The sequence below is a fragment of the Pseudopipra pipra genome, chromosome 18 (assembly GCF_036250125.1).
Source record: "Pseudopipra pipra isolate bDixPip1 chromosome 18, bDixPip1.hap1, whole genome shotgun sequence".
Lineage (NCBI taxonomy): Eukaryota > Metazoa > Chordata > Aves > Passeriformes > Pipridae > Pseudopipra > Pseudopipra pipra.
Genome location: NC_087566.1, coordinates 4,480,574 through 4,504,293, shown reverse-complemented (window position 1 = coordinate 4,504,293; position 23,720 = coordinate 4,480,574). Strand labels below are relative to the sequence as shown.

Genomic DNA, 23,720 nt, shown 5'->3' with positions numbered 1-23,720 from the left:
GCCCAGGAAGATCTGAAGGCACTTGGCTATGGCCAGAGAAGGAGGTGGGTTTGATGGGTTCTTGCAGAGTCATTCCAGAGCTGTACCTCTGTGGCTGCCTCCCTTGGCACAGCATGTTGGGCTATATGTGAGATTCATTTTATTTTTCTTTTTTTTTCTTTAAGAAAAGTCTCAATACACTTTGAATTTTTCCACAGGTGAAAAAGTAGAACAAACAAACAAGAAAGAGCAGCTGACAGACAGGAGAGAGAGAAAGCAGACATTGTTCATTCTGGAACCTGTATAAAGTAAACAGCAAAAAGGTACCAGCTCACAGCTGAAACTGGTTCACACTGAGTTTAGGGAGGATGGATGTTTGTGGATGTGGGCATGTGCTGTGATACATGTATGTGTATACACCTACAGAATTCTACATGTAAACTGTGTGAGAATGGAGCTGCACAGCTATTAGATTACTTGTAGTTTGGGTAGTTTAAAATCAAGTCCTGGGAAATAATGTCACATTTAATCTCTAAAAGTGTAGCAAGAAGAGCAAACCCATTCCCAAGCAGCAGAAAGAGCAATTGAGTCTGCCTTTGACAGCTGCCACCTGGCATCCTATTAAACTTAACTCTATGAAACTGCCAGGCATAAATCTTCCCTCATCCTGGAGAAAGCTAGAGATGAAAGAAAAAATTATGCTTAGAAGTCAGTCGTGGAAAAGACTTTGATCTTTACCATTAATGTGAAGGTTTTTGCATTTCTCCCAGATTCCCCATTGTCCTTCTGTGGACTAGAAACTCAAATTGTTTTCTGGAACTTGGCTGGGTGTAATGAGAAGTGCAAATTTATCTTGTTACATAGCAGGAGAGCAGGGAAGGTCTGAGATTTGTTTCCACAGAGATTAGTGCAGTTCCTGGATCAGTATGTACAGGAGGAGGTGCTTTCTGTGCTAGATGGAATGGAAGCATTAGTCTCATGAAGTGAGCAAAAAGAAATTAATTGTGCAGGTTGGCAGCCCTCTGCAAACTGTTTTGGACAGGCAGTGCCTCTGGATGCATGTGTGGCCCTGCAGTTTCTGCTGAATGGAATCTGTCCCGTAAAATCTGTGATGAAGAGCTATTACAAACAGAAGGCTTGATTCAATAGCCCCTATTAACAATTCTTGCTGACTCCAGTTAGCCTTGCCTTCACAGAGAGTAACTGGAGAGCACCAGGAATGCAGGAACGGGGTGTCTGTGCAGACAATGAGCATAATGCCACAAAGGAGGAATCTTAGCTGGGGATGGCAGTCAGGACTGACACACACAGTTGGGTTTTTGTTTAGTGGTTTTCTACAACCTGGCTGAGGTTTTTTAATCTGACATTATTAAACTAAATTTTCTGTAGTGGTAAGTCATATTGTTAAAGCATGAATCACACACGAGTGTGTGCTGAGGCCTATGGTCTCATACTCAGTAGTAGTTTTCCTCATTTATCCATCTGTCATGCTGGTATGTATGTGTTTTTGTGGCTCCCTTGGGGACTGGATGCAGCAGGTAACCTGGTTGTAAAGAAGTTAAAGTGTTCATGACCTGGTGAAAAAGGGGGGAAAAGTTGGGTTGGATCAGCACCTTGAGCCAGCTCGTCACACAAGTACCTGTAGCAGCCTGAGAGAGCCCTGCCAGGATGGAAACATCTGGGAGTGGAAGGGAAGGGCCACTGCTCCAAAGAGTGATTCATAAAACACTGAATACAACATGCACCTTCCTGGCATAGAAATACTTTTTATGTGTTCAGTGTTTTCCATATGATTTCAAAGCATTTTAAAAGAAAGGAACTTCCCTGTCCTCTTCTGAGAAGGGAGGTTTGATTGTACCTCATGTAACAGAAAGGAAGGGAAAGCGCAAAGAAGTGAGGCAAGCAGGCAGATTGGCCAAGGTCAGGAGAAACTCTGTGGGAAAGCCAGAAATAGCACCTTGTGCTGCAGGCCTGTGCCTTGGCTACAAACCCATCAGTTGGCCCAGGCTGCCTTTGCAAGCTCATTGTCAAACAGGACCAAGTATTCAGTGGCTTGTTTTTCACTGGTGTAAAATAGAAGCATTGCTGAGGACTCCAGATGCTTGTGTACAGTCACTGGTGTGTTCAGGAACAGAAGTATCTATTGTAACCCATTTGAAATGTCTGCAGAGAGGCTTTATCACAGTGGCTGGCTGCCTGCAGTAGAACTGCTCTAAGGCATTTTAATGCTGTTTATCTTGCTTTTTCTATAAGCAAGCACAGCTCTTAGGGGATGTGGAGTCAAAGGAAAGCAATGGATTAGCAGAGGTGAGAATGTAAACCTTTAAGGTGGAGGTGCAGTGTGTAGGGTAGAGACCAGTTTTAAGTGCCTTAAGACAAACACTTTCCCTGCCACAGGCAGCGGTTCAAGCGTAGTTCCGTGTGGGAAGTCTCTTCTGGCCCAAGACTTTCCTGCGACTGTCAGAGACGAACCGAGAGACGCGGAGCTGCGCCTCGGCAGCGCTTCCCCGCGTCCCTGCCGAGCCCAACAGCCGCGCGGTGCCGAGCACCCACCGCAGCGCTCGGTGCCGGGCGAGGACCCTGTGCGGCCGCGGGGGAGCGGCGGCAGGTTGCCGGCCGGCCCGAGCCCTGCCCCGCGGCGGCCGCCCCTTCCCCTCCCGGGGGCGGGCGGCGGCGGCGGCAGCGTTAGGACCCGGCGGCGGCTGCGGGGCGGGGGGGGAAGCGCAGCCCGGCGGTTGTTTACTGGGGAGCGCCGGGGCAGGGCTCGCCGAGCTGCGCGGCCGGGCTGGCGGCGGCTCCGAGGATGCTGCCCGGGGCCCCGCGGCGGGCGCTGGGCGCTGTGCTGCTGCTGGGCTCGCTGCTGCTGCTGCTGCCGCTGCCACCGGCCGCCCGCGGCGCCGAGGGTGAGTGTGAGCGGCGGCCCTTTGTGGGGGACAAAGGCCGGGCTGGGGAAGGGGGAAGACCCCCGTGGGGGAGGCGGGTGCCGGGCTGGGGGCGGCGGTGGCCGGCCCCTCGCACGGCTCGGCTCGGCTGGTCTCTCCGCAGAGTGCCTCCGCGGCAACGGCGCGTCCTACCGCGGCACCCGCCGAGTGGCCTCCGGCGGCGCCCCGTGCCTCAAGTGGCTGAACGTGCGGAGCCCCGCGCTGCCGGCAGGTGGGTCCGGGCCCGGGGGAGGCGGACAGGGGGGTCCCGGGGGCGAGGCGGCCGCGCTGACGGCCCCGCTGCCCCCCAGCAGTCAGCGAGGACCACAACAGCTGCAGGAACCCGGACGGCGCCGCCGCGCCCTGGTGCTTCGTCCGAAACGCCGCCGGAGAACCCGAGCGGCGATCCTGCGACATCGCCCCGTGCTCAGGTAAGAGCGGCCCCCGCCGGCCCCCCCTGCCCTGCCCGGGCAGCCCCTGCCGCGGGGGGCTGGGTTCGTCGCCAGGGTGGGGTCCCCCCTGCGCACAAACAACCCCGGGCTACGCCAGCACCTCCCTCGGGAACGCGGCGTACCCGGGGCTCCCCTCCAGCCTTCCCCCGTGTGTGCACATCTGCCTCCCAGCTGTGCCTTGCTCCGCCCCTACAGCTTTTCCATTAGTGCCAGAAAAGGCCTGTGGAAAGCCCCCACTCCTCCATATTTCACTAGTCACCATAGGGCTCTTTAGCTGTGTTGCAAAAGGGCCGAGGTCTGGGCATCTAAGAACTGCAGAGGTGTTGGGAGAGTCTTACTCTGGGGCATGTTACAGCTGACTAAAGAAGCTTCCTGCTGCTAAACTATTCCTGGTGGGAATTTGAATAAAGGTGGGGGAAAGAACTTGGAAAAAAATAAGAATTTTAAGGGAGGACACGAAGAAATGGAAAACCCCAGACACTGGATTCTTCCTGGATAGTCACAGTAGGAACAGTTTACCAAAAGAAACGTAGCTGAAGCCTGATTCAGGGAGTGGAGATGTCAGTGTTGACTGACGCCAGAGCAGCCACTTGGGGCTTTTTGAACTGTTTACTGATTTCTGAGCCCTGCAAGATTTACGCACTCACTGTCCCTTGAGATTGCTGTCCTCGTGTGTAGATACTTTTCCCACACATGAACACCCTCCCCTTTTCTTCACTTTGCTCTTTATTTGTGTGCTTTTCCCTAAAGATGGAGCAAAACAAATGTTCTGCTGCAAAGAGCCTTACTCAAAACAGTCCTGCAGCTTTGGGATCAGGAGGGTTACCTGCCCTTTTGGCAATTTGTGTGTCTAATGGGTTTGACTATTTTTGTGTCTCAGAATGGGCACCTTTCTGTGTCCCAACAGCTCCCTTTAGTCCAGCTTCCCTGGCTGACCGTACCTGAAGTTACTGTGCAGTGCAGGAGACTCTGATTTCCTGCCTCTAATCCCCCTTCTGTACTTCCATTTCACATTCCACTGAGGCCTCAAAATGGCTGCAGAGAGAAAATCCACAGGGAGTTATTGCCAGCTGTGGGGCAAGATCCAGGTGGAGAGAGTTTTCAGGTGTGGATGTATACTGTGCACAGCATTTCCAAAAAGTAGGGTTTTTCCTGTAGAGCAGGTAATAGATACCTACTCTACACTATCACAGCTTCTGGTGTGCTACAGCTTCCATTTGAACTGTATCATGAAAGAAGGTGCTACCTTGAAAATCTTTCAGTGCTGTTGATAAAGACCAGCAGTGATAAAAAACAGGGCTGGGAAGGGTCCTGTGCTCTGAGTGTCCATCCTTGGGTGCCTTTGGGCTCTGGCTGAGCAGGAACTTGCTATCCTTACACTCATCAGTGGCTGTGCTGCCTGGAGGGCTGCTCTGACTTAGCCTCTCCAACATACTAAAGGAGTTTGCTACTCCACTGCAAAGAGGGGCTGGGGGAGAAGAATATCCCCACGTTGTTTTCACACCAGCTGGAGTCTCCTTCTCTCAGACTTTCCTGTGTCAGGAAGACTGAGGCAGAAGAGAGATAAATAGGCTCCTGGGAGATCTGGGATGGAGATTCTCATAATCTTGTTCACGTCTGTTCAGCATGATTGAAGCTGCAGCCTGTGTATCGATCTATACATTAAATGAAGTCATTGTGCATCCTCTGGACTCGTGCCCTGAACCTGGGTTTCGTTCTGCTGTCTGACTTCTCTCTCATCTGCGGTGGTGCCTTGGACTCTTAGTTAAATGGTTTCATGTCAAAGGAAAGTGGGGGGAGGAGAGTACATTTCTTGTCTACTTTGGGAGAATTTCTGGCAATAACTTAAGAGGGAACAAACACATGTTGTTTTGAAGTACTCATCAATGCTTGGTATGTTGTATATATATTTTTTTCCTCTCAACAGATGCTACAGCTGCCACAGCCCCAGTCCCTACAGCAGAGGTTGGTGCTTCTCAGGAGGATGAGCAGGTGTTTGAACCAGCTGATACGTTGCCCTCCCGGAGCGAGGCAGCCGCAGTGCAGCCCGTCATTGGGATCAGTCAGAGAGTGCAGATGAACTCCAAAGAAAAGAAGGACTTAGGGACACTAGGTATGAGCACAGGATCATGTGCTGGATCCATTCTTGTAATTCTGGCAGGATGGATTTGTTTTGAAGCTCTAAAAGGTACTGCCTCTAATTTTGTCTCTTTTCTTTTTCTTTTTGCAGGGTATGTGCTGGGGCTGATCATGATGGTGATAATCATTGCCATCGGAGCTGGCATTGTCCTGGGATACATCTATAAAAGGTGAGTGGCTGTTCTTATTTGTCCAGAAGCTGGTGTGTACAGAGCAGGAGTGTCTGAGCACCTGCAGACCTAATCAGATCCCAAGGAAAAGAGCCAGAAGCATATGTTTGGTTGTGGAACATTGAGCAAGAGTTTTGTATGTGCCACTGAGGAAAGAACTATTGAAGAGTTAATCCCATTCTCCATTTCACCCATCAGTGTGGTGTTCTGTCCCATTTAAAGTTTCAAATTGCCCTCTATATTCTTTGCTTTTTTGTGTGTGCATATGTGCCTTGATGTGGCTTCCTCAGATGTGTTGTGGGGAGCTGGAATTTATGCAAGAGCTCGAGAGAGCAGATCCCAGGTGCCCTCTGTGATCAGAAAAAGAACAATCCTTCTAGCAGGCCACCTGTTTCCCTGTTTTCTCTAGTCTAGCTTTAGAAGAAAAACAGTTGGCAATTTTTTTTGCCACTCATGCATTGTATCCTATGAAGTTGAATACCAACTAGCACTTCTTTTTGGTCAAAGTTCATTTTACCAAAGCTCCTTGTGTACTTTAAGGTCAGTTTTCATTCATACTTCAGTTACTATTTTTTCATCCACTGTGTTGGATGAAAATGTTTCTGTAGCTCAGCAGCCTTTGAGGGAAGTGGCAGCAGCAGCTTAGTTGTAAGAGAGAGGGCAGGATTAACAAATAGCAGTGATTGTCACTGCAGCAAGCGAGGGCCCAGGCTCCCTCCTCTGGGAGGGTTGGTTCTGTGTTTTGGCTGTTTGACAGCAGTCTGACACAACCAAGCAGAAGGAGCCCTTTCCCAAGCTGGGACATGTCCTTATGTAAGTGTTTATAATAAATGCCGACAGAAAAAAAACAGAGGGAGGAGTGTTACATAAGGGGCAAAACACAGAGCGCTGCTTGTCGAGGAATCTGATTTGAGGTGTCACGTCAGAGAATGCTGTCTTGTGTGCTGGCAGGGACGGCAGCTGCTGCTGCACGCTCGTAGGCAGCTTTGAAAAGCAGCCAAAATGCTGACAGGAAACCCCAGCAGCTCTGCCTGGCTGGGATCACGAGCCCCGGGAGGAGCTCTGTGCCTGTCCCACCTCGCCGCTCTCCTTGGCGGGAAGAAGCAGGAGACCAGTGTTGGACTTTGTCCAAATGCAGCTTTGCTTCTCCAGCCACAGATTGCTCACAGCAGGGCTGCAGTGCAGGTTTACTGTCCCCCTCCTTGCCTTGATCTCAAAATTGCATGTGCAAGCTGGCAGGTTTGGGGAGGTGTGGTGAGAAACCTTTAATGGGCTTAGTAGCTTTGGGTATACATAGCTTTTCTGGAGACAACATGCTATTAATGCCAAATCCATTTTTAAAGTAAGGCTGCTCTTCCTCAGCACAAATTACAGAGGTGTTCCTTCCCTTAGCAACAGGCAAGAGGCTGAGGTAGGTTTGAGAGCTGGTTGTGGAGTTAGGCTTTAGCTGCAGCAGCAGAAGGCAGGGCCAGCTCTGAAGTCAGCTTTAATACTTTCAGGGACAGCTTAATTTGCTGCAACAAAAAGCAGAAGCTGTCACCACCTCCAATATTTGTTCCAGATGAAGCAGGTTACAGAAGCCCTTCTCCACAGCAGTGAGCTCTGCACTGTCTCACTGCTCCCCTGGGCCTGCACCAGGCAGTGCTGGGGGACTGTAAGGGATAAGGAAACATATGGCAGCTCCGTGGTTTGGAGGGGAGGCCTGGCTTTACAGTCATCATTTAGCAGCAGCAATGTCAGTGAATAAGCCAGTTGGAGGGAGGGTCAGACTTCACTTGGCTGCTTGATTGTTAAAGATGCTCAGCTGGGGTCCTCTGCTTACAGTAGGGAATATATCTGGCACTTTTTTAGTAGCTGAAAGAGCTGTTTATCTTACAGTAGAGAAGAGGGGACTCTGCTCTTTATCACCTTTACTGAGACTCTGCTTCCAGGCAGTGGCACTCACCCCATGCATGTTTTTTTTTTTTATTTTAATGTAGGGGGAAAGACCTGAAGGAGAAGCACGAGCAGAAGGTTTACGAGCGGGAGATGCAGCGCATCACGCTGCCCCTGTCCGCCTTCACCAACGCCGCGTGCGAGCTGGTGGAGGAGAACACCATCGTGGTGCACACCACCCAGACCCCCGGGGAGGACACGGGCAGCGGCCCCCTCATGGGGCAGGCGGGGACTCCTGGTGCCTGAGTGGCTCGGGCAGGACGTGCAGGCTGAGCAAAGCCTCCAGCTTCCCACTGTGAGTGCAGGGGGTGCGTGTGTTCATTTCTGTTTTGTTTTCTTTTCGATGAACGCCGGCTGAGGGTGACGCAGAGGAGCAGAGCAATGGGCTATTCATCACCATCTGTTGGAGGGGCACCATTCAGTGCAGGACTGCCTGGGGACTGGTGTGGTGGACCCTGCTGCTTCCTCCCACCTATCTCCATGGTGTGCCAAGGAGCTGGGGGGGATGATGAGCCAGGCTCAAAACTGGCCACAGATCCCATAGCCCAGAGTGTGGTCTTGGCTTCCTCTTTTTCTGTTCCTTTCCTATTTAATGGTGTGCACTGTTTCTTAAGTTTCAGCCTGGAACCCCAGGAGGGAGCAGTACTGCAGGGACTGAGGGGAGCTTCACGTCAGACTTAGCTACATAATTACACTCTGATTATAGTTCCTGCCTTTTTGCTTTAGTAGCTGAGAGCTGGAAACACTGTCCAGAATCCTGCTACTGGATCAGGGTTTTTTTTTCCAAGGAGGAGTTTATTTGAGGGATGTCTTTGGCCAGGAGCAGTGTGTTTAGCCCCAGTGTCAGTTTGGAAAAGCTCTCCTCTAGCTCTTGACAAATCCAGGTCTTCCAGGGCTGAGGCCACATCTCCATTCCCCTGTGGTGCTACATGCACAGCCACAGTTGTAGGTGTCCAGGTGGTCTGTATGTGCCTCCTGCTCACTTATACAGATCAGGAGACCAAGGGCCAGCAGTAGATAGTTGTGAAGGAAACGAACTGCCCTTCAGTTACTTAAAACAGGTTAAACACTGAGGATAGATAACATCCTCTCTGGAATTCCCTTGGCTTCCTACAGAGCCAGTGCTGGACAGAGTGGCCAAGCTGTGGTCACCTAGATCACAATGCAGCAGCTCTGGCTCCAAGGGCAGGACAGGGCAGTTGTTTTGTAAGATCCTGAAGTCATGGCGTGGCTCCTGGCCCAGCCTCTGCCACACACACTCAGCTTGTGCAGCAAGACTACTTACAGAGCGTGGCCCTATTAGAGAGGTTTTGTAACAACTTTTATTAGCATTTCAGGGGGTTTGGAAGGGATGGTTGCTGCAGTGTCTCCCAAGTGGCACCAAGGCAAGGCCAGTTCAGGGAAACACCCGTCCCCACCTCAGGGGATTCAAGCCATTCAAGTAAGTTTTCTAGCCATCTGCTTTATAGCTGTGGGCCTAACAGGGAGCAGCACTTGGCAGCAGGGGGTTTAGTGTTAATGTTTGATTCAGAAAAGGGAAATGTTTTATTTTTAAATGCCTTTGAATACCATTTCTTTGTAAAATGTTTTAAATACCTCATTATGAGAAGGTGCAGACTGTGCTACCTTGTATTAAAGCTTAAAAGAAAAATGCTCTGTAGACCTGTGTGGACTGTGGCTCATCTGTGCATTCCCCTGCCAGAGCAGCACCCTTCGGCTTGTTGCAGATTGAGCTGAGGAGAAAGGAAGATGCCACTTCAGTTTGCCAGGCCCAAAAGTAAATCCCTACAAGCAGTGCCTTCCCTCACCAGCAGACACGGGGCATGGAGCTTGTCTCCTTGCTGCCAGCAGCTGGTCTTTGGACTGGGACACTGTTCCTGAAAAGCAGCTGGTGACTCAGCAGCCTGGCCCGTGGGAAGACACTCGTGGTTACAGCCCCTTCCTGAGTGACACGGGTCAGTTCTGCTTTGGTGCTGCTCAGCAGCAGCTCCTTCCCTTGGGAAGCACGATGGAGACGGAGCACAGCGCGTTCCAGGAGGCACTGACAGAGCATTTTTGTTCAGTTGTTGTCTTAACAAATGCCCCTTGGACTACATATTTCAGAATAAGAGGTTTCCAAGAACAGGCTGTATTTTTATCCCTGCACTAGAAAAGGAAAACAAGGAGGCTCCATGTTCTGCTGACTCCTGTCCACCCTTAAAAACCAACCAACCAATGAACAGAACTGAACAACTTCTCCAGGTAAATAGTTCTACAGAGCCCTTGCACTATGACTCTGCAGTTCTTGGGTGTTTGAGATGGTACCTCACCTGGGCAGTTTTGATGTTGCCATGTTGTGACTACAAATGAAACCCAAGAAAGTTACAGCTTCCGGCTTTATTGAACACAGAGACCACAAAATCTCGTTCTTACAGCATTCACTTACTGCTTTTTAATTTAGAGCGTGGAGCTGTGCAAATCACAGTTCATAAACCCCACCCACACATCACCCAGGACTCTCCCCTTCAGGAGTCCCCTCACAAACCAGCCTGGGAGGGGGAATGAAAGGGCAAATCCTATTAATAATGCTGAATCCACTGGACCCAGTTTAGTGAGGCTCCTCCACTGACTCACAGCACAGGGAGTCCCCAGTGTTTCTAAAACACCACTACATAGACTAAAAACACCCCCCCCTTGCACACCTGTTGTCATGTGATGGCTGGTCCCATGTTTTTTTACATAATACTTTAAACTCATGGGTAGGGGGAGAAAATCAAAGTAACAGCAAAGACTAACACCCATTCCCCACCATTCAATGCTGAAAGGAGGAGGAGGGAAAAAGGAGCACACTAGAAATCCAGTTAAGAGCAGGACTTGATCCAGCTTTTGGTTCAGTTCTGCCAACCACATGAGCTACTGCAGCAGTAGCTTTATTTCCTCTCCCACTAAGGGAGGAAGAGAAGTACTGGAAGAAAAAAATACACCCCCACCTACCTCCCAATGACTCCAAGCCCTTTTTTCTCCCCCAAAGCAGGGAATGACCCTGAGGAAAGTTTCTGCTTGGAGAATCAGTTCAGGTGCTGCAGCAGCAGCTGCAAGAAGGACCTTCAAAGGGAGCAACTTGCACAGTCTGCAGGAAAGGATGAGGTAATGGCAACTGAATTACTTGTTCTCCAGCTGCCACTCCAGGGAGGATGGGACATTCTCCAGCACTTCTCTGTTCATGACAAGTCCATCCTTTAAGTAACCTTGGGCAAGTCCCCCGTTGCTGTTGTCCATGCACAAGGTCTGAGCCACTTCAAACCTTTGGCTTTCGGACGAGCACCTTCTGCCGCCCTTTCTGTCACTCACGTCCACAGGCCGGGAGCTCAAGCAGCTTCAGCACTCCAGGAATGTCCCCAGCCAGTGCCTAGTGCAGTTCTACATGTGCAGGTTCAAACACCTTCACCTGGGTTAATGTTTGGGGCGGGCAAAATCACTGCAGGCGTGGGGTCTGAAGATGCCCCAGTGGCTCATTTGCTGCCAGCCTCATTCACCATCAGGAGGGGCAAGCAGAGCTCAGTCTTAGTGTTTCTAGGCAGGCTTTTGGAGGTATTCTGAGACAGGGAAGAAAACCACAAAACCAAAACAAAAATTCATACATGCTTCCCCAGAGACAAGGTATTTCAGGAGAGCTGCCCAGTTCCTGGGGCTTTTCACTCTCTCCCCAGTGCACGTGGGAGGTCAGCATCTCAGTGAGTTGTTCTGGGAAACACATGCACAAACATACATACATGTGCTATTCTGGTGGGGCATTTTGCTGGATGTCCAATTTTCCCAGCTTTCTGAGCAGGGCAGTCAGTGGGAGAAGCAGTTCCAGAAGTGCTGGTCCTTACCCAGGAGAGTCTCCTATAGCAATTCCACCCCTGGCAGACAGGCCAGGGTGGCTTCACAGCTTGCAGCCAAGTTCTAAGGCACCACAGTAAAGAAGCCTGAAAAGGCCAGAGAAACATTTCTCAAGCCAGAAAAATAGTGTTGAGCAGCTTTCCCAGGTGCAGTTGGCAGGAAACAGCCCTTTTTGCTTCTGAAACACGCCAGAAATCCACAGTGAATCAGGATGTCCAAGAGGAGGGGCACTGGGTGGGGAGAGAGAGGCAATGCAGCAAATGCACAGCGTGGTGCCCCGTTAATGCCCTGGAAGTGGCTGAAGTGCATCTCCCTCCCTGACACTCATCCCAGCTCCAATGGAAGTGATGCAGGCAGCAGGAAGAGCCAACTAGGTGGTGTTCTCAGGTAGCTTGTCCCGGTTCAGTCCATACTGCACACTCACATTGTGGTCCAGCTCCTCCAGCTCAGAGGGAAGGGGGATGGCAAGTTCTCCAAGGTAGAGAGAGAGAGCTTCAAAGGAATCTTCCAGCTTGGAAAAAGGGGGCCTAGAAGCAGCAGTGAGGAAATGTGAGTGGGGAAGAGGAAGAATAACAGCATCTGGAAAGGCTGAGCCCATTGTCCTTCCAGACCACTCTGCCACGTACTAAGCTGTGTGCAGGGACATGATTCCCTCCCCATTCAGCTTCCAAGACTGCAGAGCCCCATTCTGACAGCCAGTGATCAGGCTCTGGCTCTTTGGAACCCACTTGGCATCAACACTGTTCTGAATCTACAAGTTTCACAACTGAAATCAATTGAAGTATTCACCTTGCTGCCAAGGCCTGCCCCTACTTTTGGTACCTGAGGAGCCCCAAACAATCACTGCTCCTCCTCTGTGCTCTCTGTCTTGGAATTGTTTGAGAGATCTCCACCACATACAGTGGCCTGTCTGCCAAACTGATGAGTCTTAATTCTCTCCGCACACGGACGCCTTTGAGCATTCCCACAGAAGGTTGGAACTGCCCTCTGTGCAGAGCAGCCTTTCCACCATGGGGATACAGACACAATCCTGCAGGCTGACAAGGAGGAGGAGCCCTCCAGACCCCAAACCTACCTGCTCTCTGGCTCCAGTCTGCAGCAAATAGCAGCCAGAGGGAAAAAGGCTGGAGGACAGTCAGCAGGAACAAACTTCTCCCAGAACAACTTGACATTAAGGCCAAAATCCAGTGTGCGTGGGAGACAGTCTGGGTCTGCATAAACCTGGCCTATGATCTAGGGAAAAATGAGAGAAGCACTTCAGTACTGCAACAGGTCCAGAGTGTTAACAGAGAACTTCAGCATCAAGCAGGGGCTCCTTCAAACTATTATGGTGGAAGAGAAAGAACAGAAACATTGTTCCTCCTTTCCAATGGAGCCACTGGAGGCCCAGACCCCTTCTCCTTCTGCCCAGGGTCTCTCTGCCAGAGACACAGGATGATGTGCCCCTCCAGGGAGTCTCACTGCTGGAGATGATGCAACCCCTCATGACTGCAGGTGATCAACAGACCCTGCACCACCATTCCACCCCCCAGAACTCACCACCTCCAGCACGAGGGCACTCACAGTGTACTAGAGGGAAGGAGCCCAGAGCAGAGCTCTGGGGTGATCTGGACTCACGAGGTCAGTGTCAATACAAACTTTCACATGGACAGAGCATTAGGTTTAAAGCCTCATCTGCTATCACAAAAAGGGTGTTATTTATACCCACTCAGGCTTTTCTATGCCAATAACTCACAGCAGGGCAACCAAATCCTGTAACGAGACAGTGGCACACCCAGTATGTGTTTTGGCAGGGTTATTTCCTTATCTGAGTGTAGGGCTTTTTTTTTTTTAGCATTGTTGTTTTGGGGACAAAGAAAACGTTCATGTGCTCCTACCCCTTTATTTGTCTTTTTTTTCCTGAATGAAACAATTGTTTTAATCCCACATACAGATTTTTCAAGTTCCTAAATCTATCACTCACAACCACAACATTCTCTGAGAGGAGGGCCCAGTGTAAACAGAGCTCCAGATGAGGCCACAAAGATTTATGCACAGACATTTGCTTTGTCCCCTTCATCCAAACGCTGAAGATGAAACTGTGCTGGCATCCCCTGGTGTTCCTGTAACTGCTGTGTCACACATAACACCCTGCCTTTCATCTGTATTTCCACTGCCATACACACCCTTTAAATTGAAAATACCTCGTGGCTTTCAAGTGGTGCTTATTGTTCTGCAGACAGAAAACCTGATGGAATAGTCAGAATGTGCATTGGCTCAGAGATAAACTAAGCCCACAGACTTCAGGAGGCAGCTTCATTAATCGACCTGCAAAGAGGTTTCTGCTTCCCTTCCTTTGAAGTGAAGTGCCATCCCCAGTGGAGGCCCTGAATTTGCTGAGATTATGCAGATGATTGTTCTCTCAATGAGGCAGTAGAAAAAGAAAAAAAGTATCACAGTTCTGGGGAGTACTTTCAAATGGATACCAGGGCTCAGTCAGAACTTGATGACTTTTTTACAGCTTCTCTCAGTCCAGGAGGAACCTCTGCACTTCTTTCAGTCCAGGAAGAAACTGGGACCAAAAAACTACAAGACAGTTCTCTCCCTTGAGGAAACAGAGGCAGGGTACACTTGTTCTCCCAGTCTAATTCACTGATAATGTGACTGCACACTCAGAACACAGAGACCTCACTGGTACCATGTGTGCAAGGAGACGGCAGTGGGGAAAAGGGCCATGAAAAATGCTATGTCATCTTTGTCTTACCTCACAGAGAACAATCCCAAATGAAAAGATGTCCACCATCTCATCATAGCTCTGTCCTGCAGGAAACATAAGACAGTCAGCTCTGTAAGAGACAGTTGCCCATCCAGCTATTCCAGGAGCTGCCAGTGCAAAGTTTATCTAAGCCTATTCCCTGGAGGGCCCTAAAATAGGTGACAAAGCAAAGGCTTAACTCTGAGCAGGGTGAGTCACCCCAAGATATGTACATACCAACTGCACCTTCCCATACGCTGCCATCACAGATTTTAACCCTGCTTCTTTCTTATCCTGGGGAATTACAGGACAACAGGGGGAAGTGTGTTGTACAGACCTGTGTATCAGCTCTGAGCAAATGCTAAGGATAACTATGGGAAGCTTTTGTCCATTCCCCTTGACTGCTGTTCTAATGCATCTCCACAGTGCACAGTCAGTGCTCAGCTTCCGCAGCAGGCAGCGAGTGCCGAGTCCCTCTGCAGTGACTGCAGGGATAATAAATTACACACCGGCAGCACTTTGATCCCGGGAAAGCAGGCAGGCTCCAGCCTGCCATGCTCTGCTTACAGACACACCCCGCCCAAGCCAGTATCTGGTAAACAGAGGTGATGTCAGACTATGCTCTTGCTGTTCTCCTGACAAATGCCAGGACTGAGACAGGCTCTGAGAAACAGCCCCAGACTCCTGGGCTCTCCAAGGCTCTCAGGCCTTGAGAGAAGGTGAACAGAACAGGGCACAAGAAAGCAACAGGGAGAAGAACTGAGCTGAGGGAGAAGAGCCTGGTCGTCCCTTCCCTGCTGGACTATGCTGGACAGTGCTGATACCCCAGCCAGCCAAACTGCCCAGCCTGATCAGACAGACCTGCTCATCAGGAGGAAATTGTGTCCATTGCATTCCCTCACCTCCACTCCTGCAGGAGCAGCTTTTCCTAAGGGTCACTGCTCAACCTTAATGCAGCTGAGGGCTGTGTGCCAAAACCCTGATTTCCCTGCACTTGGACAATTCCCACCTCAATCCTGAGGCTTCTGCAAACCTGGCAGCAGATGGCTTCTCCCTGGATCTACACAACAGCCTCATCCTGGAGTTTAATGATGCCAGTTCCAAAACATGAGGCTGTAACAGCAATTGATCTCAGGTTCAGTCTTATCTCAGGCCTCTTTTGTTTTCTCTGTTATCTGGATTATAGGAAGCTTACATCTGTTGCCCTCCTGAAGAATCCTGTTGTCAAGCCAGAAACATTACCTGGGCTGGCACAAAGGTTTACCAGGTCAGGTACTGCAGCTACAGCATCTGTGTGTATAAATAAGCTTCCACATTAGCAGGTCTAAAATCACAGGCTCTAATAGGTTTGATTGTTACTGGGGCCGGAAGCTTTCAGTAATCCTGTCATCCCTGTACCCTGTCACAGCTGTCTCCTCACCTGCTCCTGCTCTGGGATCTTACCATTGAGCATCTCTGGGGCCATCCAGTACGGGTTCCCCACCACCGTGTAGCGCTTCTTCCTGTCGCTCTTGCGCAGGGTTCGCTTCTTGGCCGAGGGTTTCTCCAGAGTGGGCTTTTTCCTTTCCTCCACAATCAGCCGAGACAGACCGAAGTCGGCCACCACCACTGTCTTATCCTGCACAAGGGATTGAGTACAGCCCACTGATTACACTCAGCTCCTCTCAGGAGCAAAGAGGCTGCAATTCCTGTTCGCTTCCAACTACACTGTAAGGGCAGCTATTCCAGATACAGCTACTCCTGCAGCCAGATGAACATACAAGATGTGTAGACAGGTGTAAGATACCCAATTCACAGTCCCAACCCATCATTTCCTCCCTTCATTGCTTTATTTCCCCTGTAGTCATTAACACTTATCTCTTGAATTTGGCTACACCTGCCAGAGCAAATCTGGACCTTTCCTTTCAGAGCTTCCTCTTCTACCTGGCCAAGATTTAACTTGGGCTTTCACCCTCAGTTGTTTTTTTCACCCACATCCTAATCTCCTATCCCAGCCAAGTGAACAAGGGCAAGGTTTGAGGGAATGAAGCCACATAAAACTCCTGTGACCCAGCATTTCAAAAAGAGAGAGCACACACATGTGCACACCCCCACACACTTGTCTGAATCCTGAGTGCCAATAAAAAAGTCATCAAGTGGTCAAAAGAACAGAAGCAGCTGTAGAGAACATCTCATAGTGGAGATAAGGAACAGAGCTGTACTAACTCGACTGTTACAGGAGCTGCTACCAGGGGAAAGGGAGTAAGAGAACAGAACACAGAAACAGTGAAATCCAGATCAGTCTGGAGAACCCTGTGTCAAGATGAAGCTCCCTTGTTTAGGGCACTAGAAGCCTCTCTGAAATCAGTTCCACCCTGACAAAAGAGGAAGCATCAAGCAGAGAAAACTAAGGGAGGAAGATGCAAGGAGAGGAGCAGCAAGCTGTGGGAACAGAGGTGTAGCTCACCAACTTGATCAGGCAATTGTGTGAATTCAGGTCTCTGTGAATGATGCACATGGAGTGCAAGTAAGCCTGGAACAGAGGGAGAAAAGCTGGTGTTAGGGGTTGCCAGGTTGGCACATCCCCTCACCTTTACAGACTTGAGAACCTGATGCCAGTGGTCAGGCAAGGTCCACAGCCCCTCATGCACACCCTGCTGAAGCTGCTCACCCTGACCCCGGAGTTTGCTCTGTGACAAAGGAACAGCCCAACTCACCATTCCAGAGGCAATCCCTTTGGCAAAGCTGACCTTCTGCTGCCAGGGAAATGGGTCCTGAAAGATAAGTCCTCAGTGGTCAGTACTATCTTACCAGCCAGCTGGTGACAGCAATGCCTCCACATCAGGGGCTCTTACAGCAGGCACAGACACCATACAGCCCCGGAAAGAACAGCTTTCCTGCCTCAGGCCCACCCACAGCTAAGAAGCAGCTTTACCACAAGCAGATCAGCCCGGTATAACCAACCCCCCAGTCAGGCTCACGGAGTACAGCTCTGCCAGGAATCCCAACTCACTGCACTGCGGAGGAAGTCCTTCAGTGTGCCCCCCTCGATGTACTCGGTGAGCAGGTTCAGCTTCTTGTCCTTGTACAGCACCCCAATGAACTTGAGCACGTTGGGATGGTCCAGGCTGCGCATCACTTTCACCTGGAGGCAGAGACATCCCACCCCAAAGAGTGAATGGAACAAGTCCCAACAGGTTGTTCTGTGGTGACAAGCTCTCCGGTGCTGAAGGTCCCCTCCAGAGATCACAGAGAACACTCAAACCCCAACCTCAAGGCAGTCAGTTAAGTGTTGCCTCTTCATTTTCACACTGTGCATTTAACCTGATCTTAATCATTAAGGAGAGCACCCTTGAGTTGGGCTAACTTTTCAGAGCCAGGAGCTCTCCAGGGCAGCTCTCAGCTCTGTACTGCAGGTGTCAGGGCAGTGTCAGGTGCTTAGGGAGCTGCCTTTAAGCTAAATCTGACTTTGAAAAACATCGTAGGCACCACCAAGAAGATAGTTTAGCTTAAATACAGTGAGAGTCTTAAATACCTTATAGATATTGGCCCTGATGCTTTGTATTTATGCACAAGGCTCAAGGGATAAATCCTTTATGTACTGCACAGCTCAATTTGCCTCAGACTTGGGCTGCTTTTTATCACTGAAAAATTAATGAACTGGGAGCTGAAGCCACGTCTATTGCTCAGTGTGAGTCACACTTCACTGCAGCAAACATTCAGCTCATGGCAGCTTTTCCCCCTGCAGTGTCTCCCACCTCAGCACCTTGATTCTCTCTCTCTCTGAAGAAGATGGAAGAGTTCCACCACACTACAGGCTCAGAAGCCTTTTTGAAGTCTTGCTCCTACCTCTGTCAAGAAAGTCTTCTGCGTTTCCTCATCACAGCGAATCAGCTCCTTCATCACCATCACCTTTCCTGTCGCTTTGTGAGTCACCTGGTGGAAAGAAAACCCACAACTACAGGCAAGGTTCAAGCATACACAATTCCAATGCTCCTGCAACTCTTCTGAAAGAGAAGGTAACATTCCCCTCCATCCAGAGAGGAGGAACAGAGGTGGGAGAAAATTCAGAGGCCAGGGATCTGCTCAAACCTGCATGAATTTCTCCTTTTGGAATTCAGCAGATTCTGTTTGTGAAAGAGAAACTACCTAAAGCTGACAGAGGATCATGCCAAGAACCAGAGCTGAAGCCTCTTCTGGGTAGCACAGTGCTGAGCATGCACACAGGCTGCCAAAGCCTCTGGAGGCACCAGTTCCACACTGGCGCAATCCTCAAGTTCCCTTTGGGAAGCATTTGCCCACCGTGGTGCTCACGCCTTGTACACAGACCCCAACAACTCCATTCTGTATCAGCACAGGAATCAACGTTCACTTGCATCAGATACCAAACCAAAGAACCCAAAACTACCTTACACATGCTTTGGTTTTATGGGGAATCTCAAACTCATCCACGTGCAAGCAGAACTGGGATGCACAGGCTGTTCAGGCAGGAAGCAGTTACTTTACCTTGCTCCTCTGGAGCAGTGTCCTGCTGCCTACAAGGAATGTCCCCAGATGGTGGCAAACACAAGATCCACCATAATAATAATAAGGTAAAACGTTTCCTGGCTCTTGACATGGAAAGCATTTCCAGTTCCTCGAGAACTGTTTGCCTGTCTCCAGTTAGTTCCTGGCATTTTGCTGTGTTCTAGAGGGTTTTTAACCAGCTCAGCCTTGCTTGCCTGAGGTGCCTGAGTGAGTAGAAAGGGTCCAAATTCCAATGAGCACATTCTCCTGGACATCCTCTCCCCTTCAGTTGCTTAACTTGGACAGCTCTGTCTCCCTAAGATCTCCAGGGAACTAAACAACCACCTTGTCTCTAGGAACAGGAGGGACCTTTTTGACCAGCTATAGTACTTGCTGCATCAAACCCAGTCAATCTGAAGCTTAAGAAAAGTGTCACTTTTTTTGCCTCCTACCCTTTAAAATAAAAAGCCTTTCAGAAAACCTCCAGAACTGCAATCCAGAACACAAGACCCTGTTGCAGCATTTAGGAAGCTTATGAGCTCTTGCAAACACTAATTCTGTTTGGAACCATGGAATATAACAAGGCTGGTACAGGTGGAATGTGAGTGTGGAATAACATGGAATAACACAACAGAAGCAAGAGTACAATGTTCTTCTGCTCCCATCTGAAATCAAGCATCCATACACAGGCAGCGAGCCAGGGAACACCACACATTTCAGCCAGGGACACAAAAGCCAGAGACATCTAAAACCCAAAGAAAAAGGGCAGTGAAGAGACAAAGACAAGGCTAAGTGGAATTCTTAAGCTGTCATACCACCAAAACTGAAACAAGTGTCATCATGAACCTCCAGGGGGGCAGTTTTAACTCCCAGAGCATGCACCTGAACAGGATGGCCATGGGGCAATTTGAGCAGAAAAGAAATGCCTTTGTGCCAGTAACTGTGGGGACACAGGTGACAAAAACATGCGACAGAGCAAAGGTTCCACTTACCTGCACCTGTTATTTCTCTATGAGCAGAGGAGAAGAGAAATATGCTCATTAGTATGGATCAAAAGCAGTGGGATTGTAGAACTGGCACGTCACCTCCCGTGGAAGCATGAGATGCACATGGTGGCTGGACACCTCAAGGTTATACCCTTGTGCATGTAAGGAGAGAAGTCCCATATCATGGTGTGTGCAATCTCAGTCCTGAGGAGCTCACAGCACCTTAACAAGGCAGAGGAAGCTGCCCCCTGGTGCCAGGCATGTTGGGACAGGAATTGCTGGAGCACACCCTGTCAAGACCCCAGAGCTTAAATGCAAGAGAACTGCTATTGATGGAGATTTTAGCTGTGAGAGTCATGCAAGACCTGACCACTACCCTCACACTGACAAGATATGTAGGCTCTACTGTGAGTTCAGAGGTGGTCACGACATCAGCCTGGCAAAGCCCAAGCCTGCCACACTGAGGGTGGGTGAGAAATGCTCAGGAGAGCTGAATGCACTCTGCATAAGGAAGATGCTTGTAAGAAGAGGTGTAGCCTGTCACCCATTCTGTCTCCCTCACCCAGGCAGCTGCTGTGACACAGGCACTCTGGAGAACTAAATCTAACTCAGGAGATGAGCATGTGTGGCCAAGGTTGACACTCAGAGGAGACAGTCAAAACCATCTGCAGCCAGAGACACTCAGGGAATGAAATAGAAACGGATCTCAGAGCAGACCAGGGAAGATCCAAGACCAATCACTCTCAGCAAGGCAAACACCACTGAGACAGTGGTGAAGGATCCTGAGACAGGCAGGCACTGGTGTAATCAAACTAAATGATGAATGTCTGGGGACCTCCTCACCTTGATAGCCTGTCCAAAAAATCCTTTTCCTAGAACTTCGCCATGAATCAGGTCACAGGGCCGGAAGATTTGCTGGGAGCAGCTGGAAGAGGAGCGCAGGGATTCAGAACGACTGATGTCACGGCTCAGCAGGAGCGGCTCCTTTGGAGAGCTGGGGCCAGGAGACTTGGAGATGCTGTTACTTCGCCTAGAAAACAAAGAAGACAGGAGGATCAGGGAAGCTGCTGGGGAATGTCTGGTCCAACACATCCCATCATTCGCTCCTAAGGGACCAGTTTCTGTGTGTCCTTCAGTGCTCTTAACATCCCCAAAGCCAGATGCTCTCCCAGCACTGTGGAAGCTCTTTATGAACCCAGAGCAGATTCTGAGTCAGAGCTGCCTGACAACAACACACCTCCTGCACTGGCAGTCAGAGATGGAGCTCTGGGAAAAGGGGAAGGAAGCTGTGAAGACACAGCACTTGCTATCTCTAAACAAAGATTAAACCACTGGTAAATGACTAAATGAGCACCTGAGTGCCCCACTCTAGGAAGACAAGGTCTTAGTCAGATTCCCCTTAAGGACATATCCTTCCCCAGCCATTTAAGGCTGGTAAAAATCTGAACTTGATGTTTTCTAACTGTGAAACTTAGTAGCTTTTCTCTGTTAACAGTAGAGCTCCTTACTTCTGTGAAGGAAAGTTTGTCATCCTGAAAGGGAATGGAGAGACTACACATCAACAGCAGAACCCAAAGCTCCCCATGGCTTCTCCAATGATTTATCCCACTGCCCACAACAGAGATAAGCCATGTCCCTACAGTCATGGCAGTCCCAGGGCCTGGGCACAGAGCTGCCCAGCCAGGCAGCACAGGGCAAAGCCAAGCCAGGCCAGAGGCAGTGCTTCCAAGTCTTCACCTGAGGGAGCGCCGTCGGAGCGTCCCTTCCAGGTTCTCCTTGATGTCCAGTGGAGAGAGGGAGCGTGGGGAGATGGGTGGCTTTATGTGGGTGGGCAGGCGGGAGTCCAGGCGAAGCCTGTCCAGGCGCTGCGAGACGGGGTCGTGCTCGATCAGCAGCTGAAGGGTCTGGCTGGTCTTGCGAATCAATTCCTCCACCTGAAGTCAAACCAAAGGACAGCACTGCAGCAGACAGGAGGAACACAAACAACAGGAGACAGAGGAGACACAGAGAGTGCCCCTCAGGAATCAGAGGAGCGAGTTCAGTGAGGTCACTCCATAGTTGTGGTTTAGTTGTGTGCACCACAGCTGTCTGCCAGACAAATCAGACCAGCAGCACAGAAGCTCCTTATGCTGCCCAATTCTTTCTGGTCAGCTACAAGTAACCTACACAGAAAAGATGTGGACAGGTTGGAAAGGGTCCAAAGAAGGGCCACAAAGATAATCAAAGGGCTGTGACGCTGCCACGTGAGAAAAGGCTGAGAGAATGGGGTTTGTTCAGCCTTGAGAAAAGAAGGCTGAGGGGAGACCTTATCGCCATGTTCCAGTATTTAAAGAGTGGCTACAAAGAGGATGGAGACTCCCTTTTTACAAGGAGTTACGTGGAAAATACAAGGGGTAACTGGTACAAGTTAATCCTGGGGAGATTCCAATTAGACACAAAAGGACAGTTTTTCCCAAAGAGAACAATCAGCCCTTGGAATAATCTCCCCAGAGAAGTGGTGAATTCCACAACATTGGACACTTTTATGTTTCAGCTGGACAGGGTGCTGAGCCATCCTCTCTAGACTGTCCTTTTGCCAAGAAAGATTGGACCAGATGATCCTTGAGGTCTCTTCCAACCTGGTATTCTATGACTCTATCAAATGATTTTCTGATAAGCGTTCAAAAACTACACAGGTTTCCACCTCAAACAGTGCTGTAAAAAACAGCTTTGAAAAAGCTACACAGAGATTTATCTGTGAGATGTTTTGTGCTCCTTGTGTTCTCTTCAGCACCAACAAAAACTTCCCCCTATGATCAGCTGGGCCCTTGTGAATTAGCAGTTGCCTCTCAAAGGCTCAGAAGAGTGCACTTCACTAGCAGTACATGGGAAAGTCTTGACAGCCTCTCTGTCCTCTCTCACAGCCCTGGACTTTTCTTACTGCCTCCCTTTACATTTGAATGCCACAAAATCATTCCTGCATCCTAATTGTGTTTCCATCTGTTACATTTTCCTCTCCAGCTGGAAGGCAAAGCTTGTCCTCATGTTTATTCCTACTGTCAGCATGAGTGCTAGGGCTGTACACACTGTGTGTAGGGCAGGAGAACAGTGTCAGGAAACAGAGAAGGTGTAGAAAGGCAGAGGAGAAGGAGGCTTCAGGACAGAACTCCACCCACCTCCTCCACCTGTAAGGTGCGAATGGGAGCTCCATTGATCTCCAGGATCCGATCAGCAGGGTGGATGGCATTTCGGACATCTGGGCTGATGTGCATCCTGTTAACTCTAAACAGGGGAATTACAGTGTGTGTGAGAACTCAGTTTAGCCAAAATGATAAAAAAAAAAGTTTCCCTTCATATTGGCCTTTTGCAATAAACCAGTGCTAATCTACCAGCACAGGGAGCTCCCACGAGACCGAGTGCTTAGGTCTGAGCTGGTTTGGAGAGAGCTCTCCATGACCAATGGCAAAATTGTTAGTCCATTACAATCCTCCAAATGTCTTGTGTCCAGTGAAGAAGACAGCACTGAGAGATAAAATTATCAGTTAAGGTGGATGAAAGAGACTGAAATGGAGACCGAACACAGGTGACAGACGTCCCTGCGACGCCGAGATCCCCTCAGGACAGCAGTGCTGCAGGATCTGTACCAGCTCCCCCTGCACAGACACGTACATTGCACACAGCCTGGGCATACTCACTCTTTCACCTGGACACCAGTGGCATAGCTGGAGCAGCCCCCCTCCACAGACACGGAGAAGCCCCTCTTGCCATCCGTGGCCGCGGGCATGGAGATGAGGGTCAGTGTGTAGGGCAGCTGCTCCCGCAGGGACTCCGTGGAGTGCTTTTCTATCATGGGTGTCAGCACGATCTGGTTATGGCATTTCCCACTGAAAAAAGCGAAGAAAGTCATCATGGCAGTGTCCTGTCCCTCCCTGCCAAACTCACACCTAAGTCCTCTCACTGACCACAAGCCACAGCTTTTAGTGCTTACACCATTCCTTCTTCCCTCCCTCAAAAGGCAGCTTCCTGGCATTCCTTAGAGTAGCATTTGGCTGAACAGGGCTTACACACAGCGGGGA

General features: G+C 49.9%; 2 protein-coding genes across 5 annotated transcripts in view; one reads left to right on the top strand and one right to left on the bottom strand.

The window, feature by feature from the left end:
• The first annotated feature begins 2,459 nt into the window (after window positions 1-2,459).
• On the top strand, window positions 2,460-9,256 carry PIK3IP1 (phosphoinositide-3-kinase interacting protein 1). Of its 2 annotated transcripts, none has more exons than XM_064675490.1 (6): window positions 2,460-2,882; window positions 3,025-3,132; window positions 3,215-3,331; window positions 5,280-5,465; window positions 5,583-5,661; window positions 7,641-9,256. In XM_064675490.1, the coding sequence occupies exons 1-6, from the start codon at window positions 2,783-2,785 to the stop codon at window positions 7,840-7,842; spliced, it is 792 nt and encodes a 263-aa protein (XP_064531560.1). In that variant the 5' UTR covers window positions 2,460-2,782; the 3' UTR covers window positions 7,843-9,256. The 2 variants fall into 2 exon arrangements, with proteins under 2 accessions (XP_064531560.1, XP_064531559.1); XM_064675489.1 differs by having other exon boundaries at window positions 3,212-3,331.
• Window positions 9,257-9,957: 701 nt separating this feature from the next.
• The window catches only part of LIMK2 (LIM domain kinase 2), a 31,380-nt gene continuing 17,617 nt past the window's right edge, over window positions 9,958-23,720 (bottom strand). For all 3 annotated transcript variants that reach the window (XM_064675444.1, XM_064675446.1, XM_064675445.1), the window contains 12 exons: window positions 23,340-23,528; window positions 22,821-22,926; window positions 21,403-21,599; window positions 20,509-20,695; window positions 18,023-18,109; window positions 17,187-17,318; window positions 16,891-16,947; window positions 16,641-16,706; window positions 15,638-15,812; window positions 14,204-14,259; window positions 12,536-12,693; window positions 9,958-11,987 (listed from right to left, as the gene is read on the bottom strand). In XM_064675444.1, coding sequence (XP_064531514.1) covers window positions 11,831-11,987; window positions 12,536-12,693; window positions 14,204-14,259; window positions 15,638-15,812; window positions 16,641-16,706; window positions 16,891-16,947; window positions 17,187-17,318; window positions 18,023-18,109; window positions 20,509-20,695; window positions 21,403-21,599; window positions 22,821-22,926; window positions 23,340-23,528 — 1,567 coding nt within the window. In that variant the 3' untranslated portion in view covers window positions 9,958-11,830. The remainder of the gene's footprint in view (window positions 11,988-12,535; window positions 12,694-14,203; window positions 14,260-15,637; window positions 15,813-16,640; window positions 16,707-16,890; window positions 16,948-17,186; window positions 17,319-18,022; window positions 18,110-20,508; window positions 20,696-21,402; window positions 21,600-22,820; window positions 22,927-23,339; window positions 23,529-23,720) is intronic.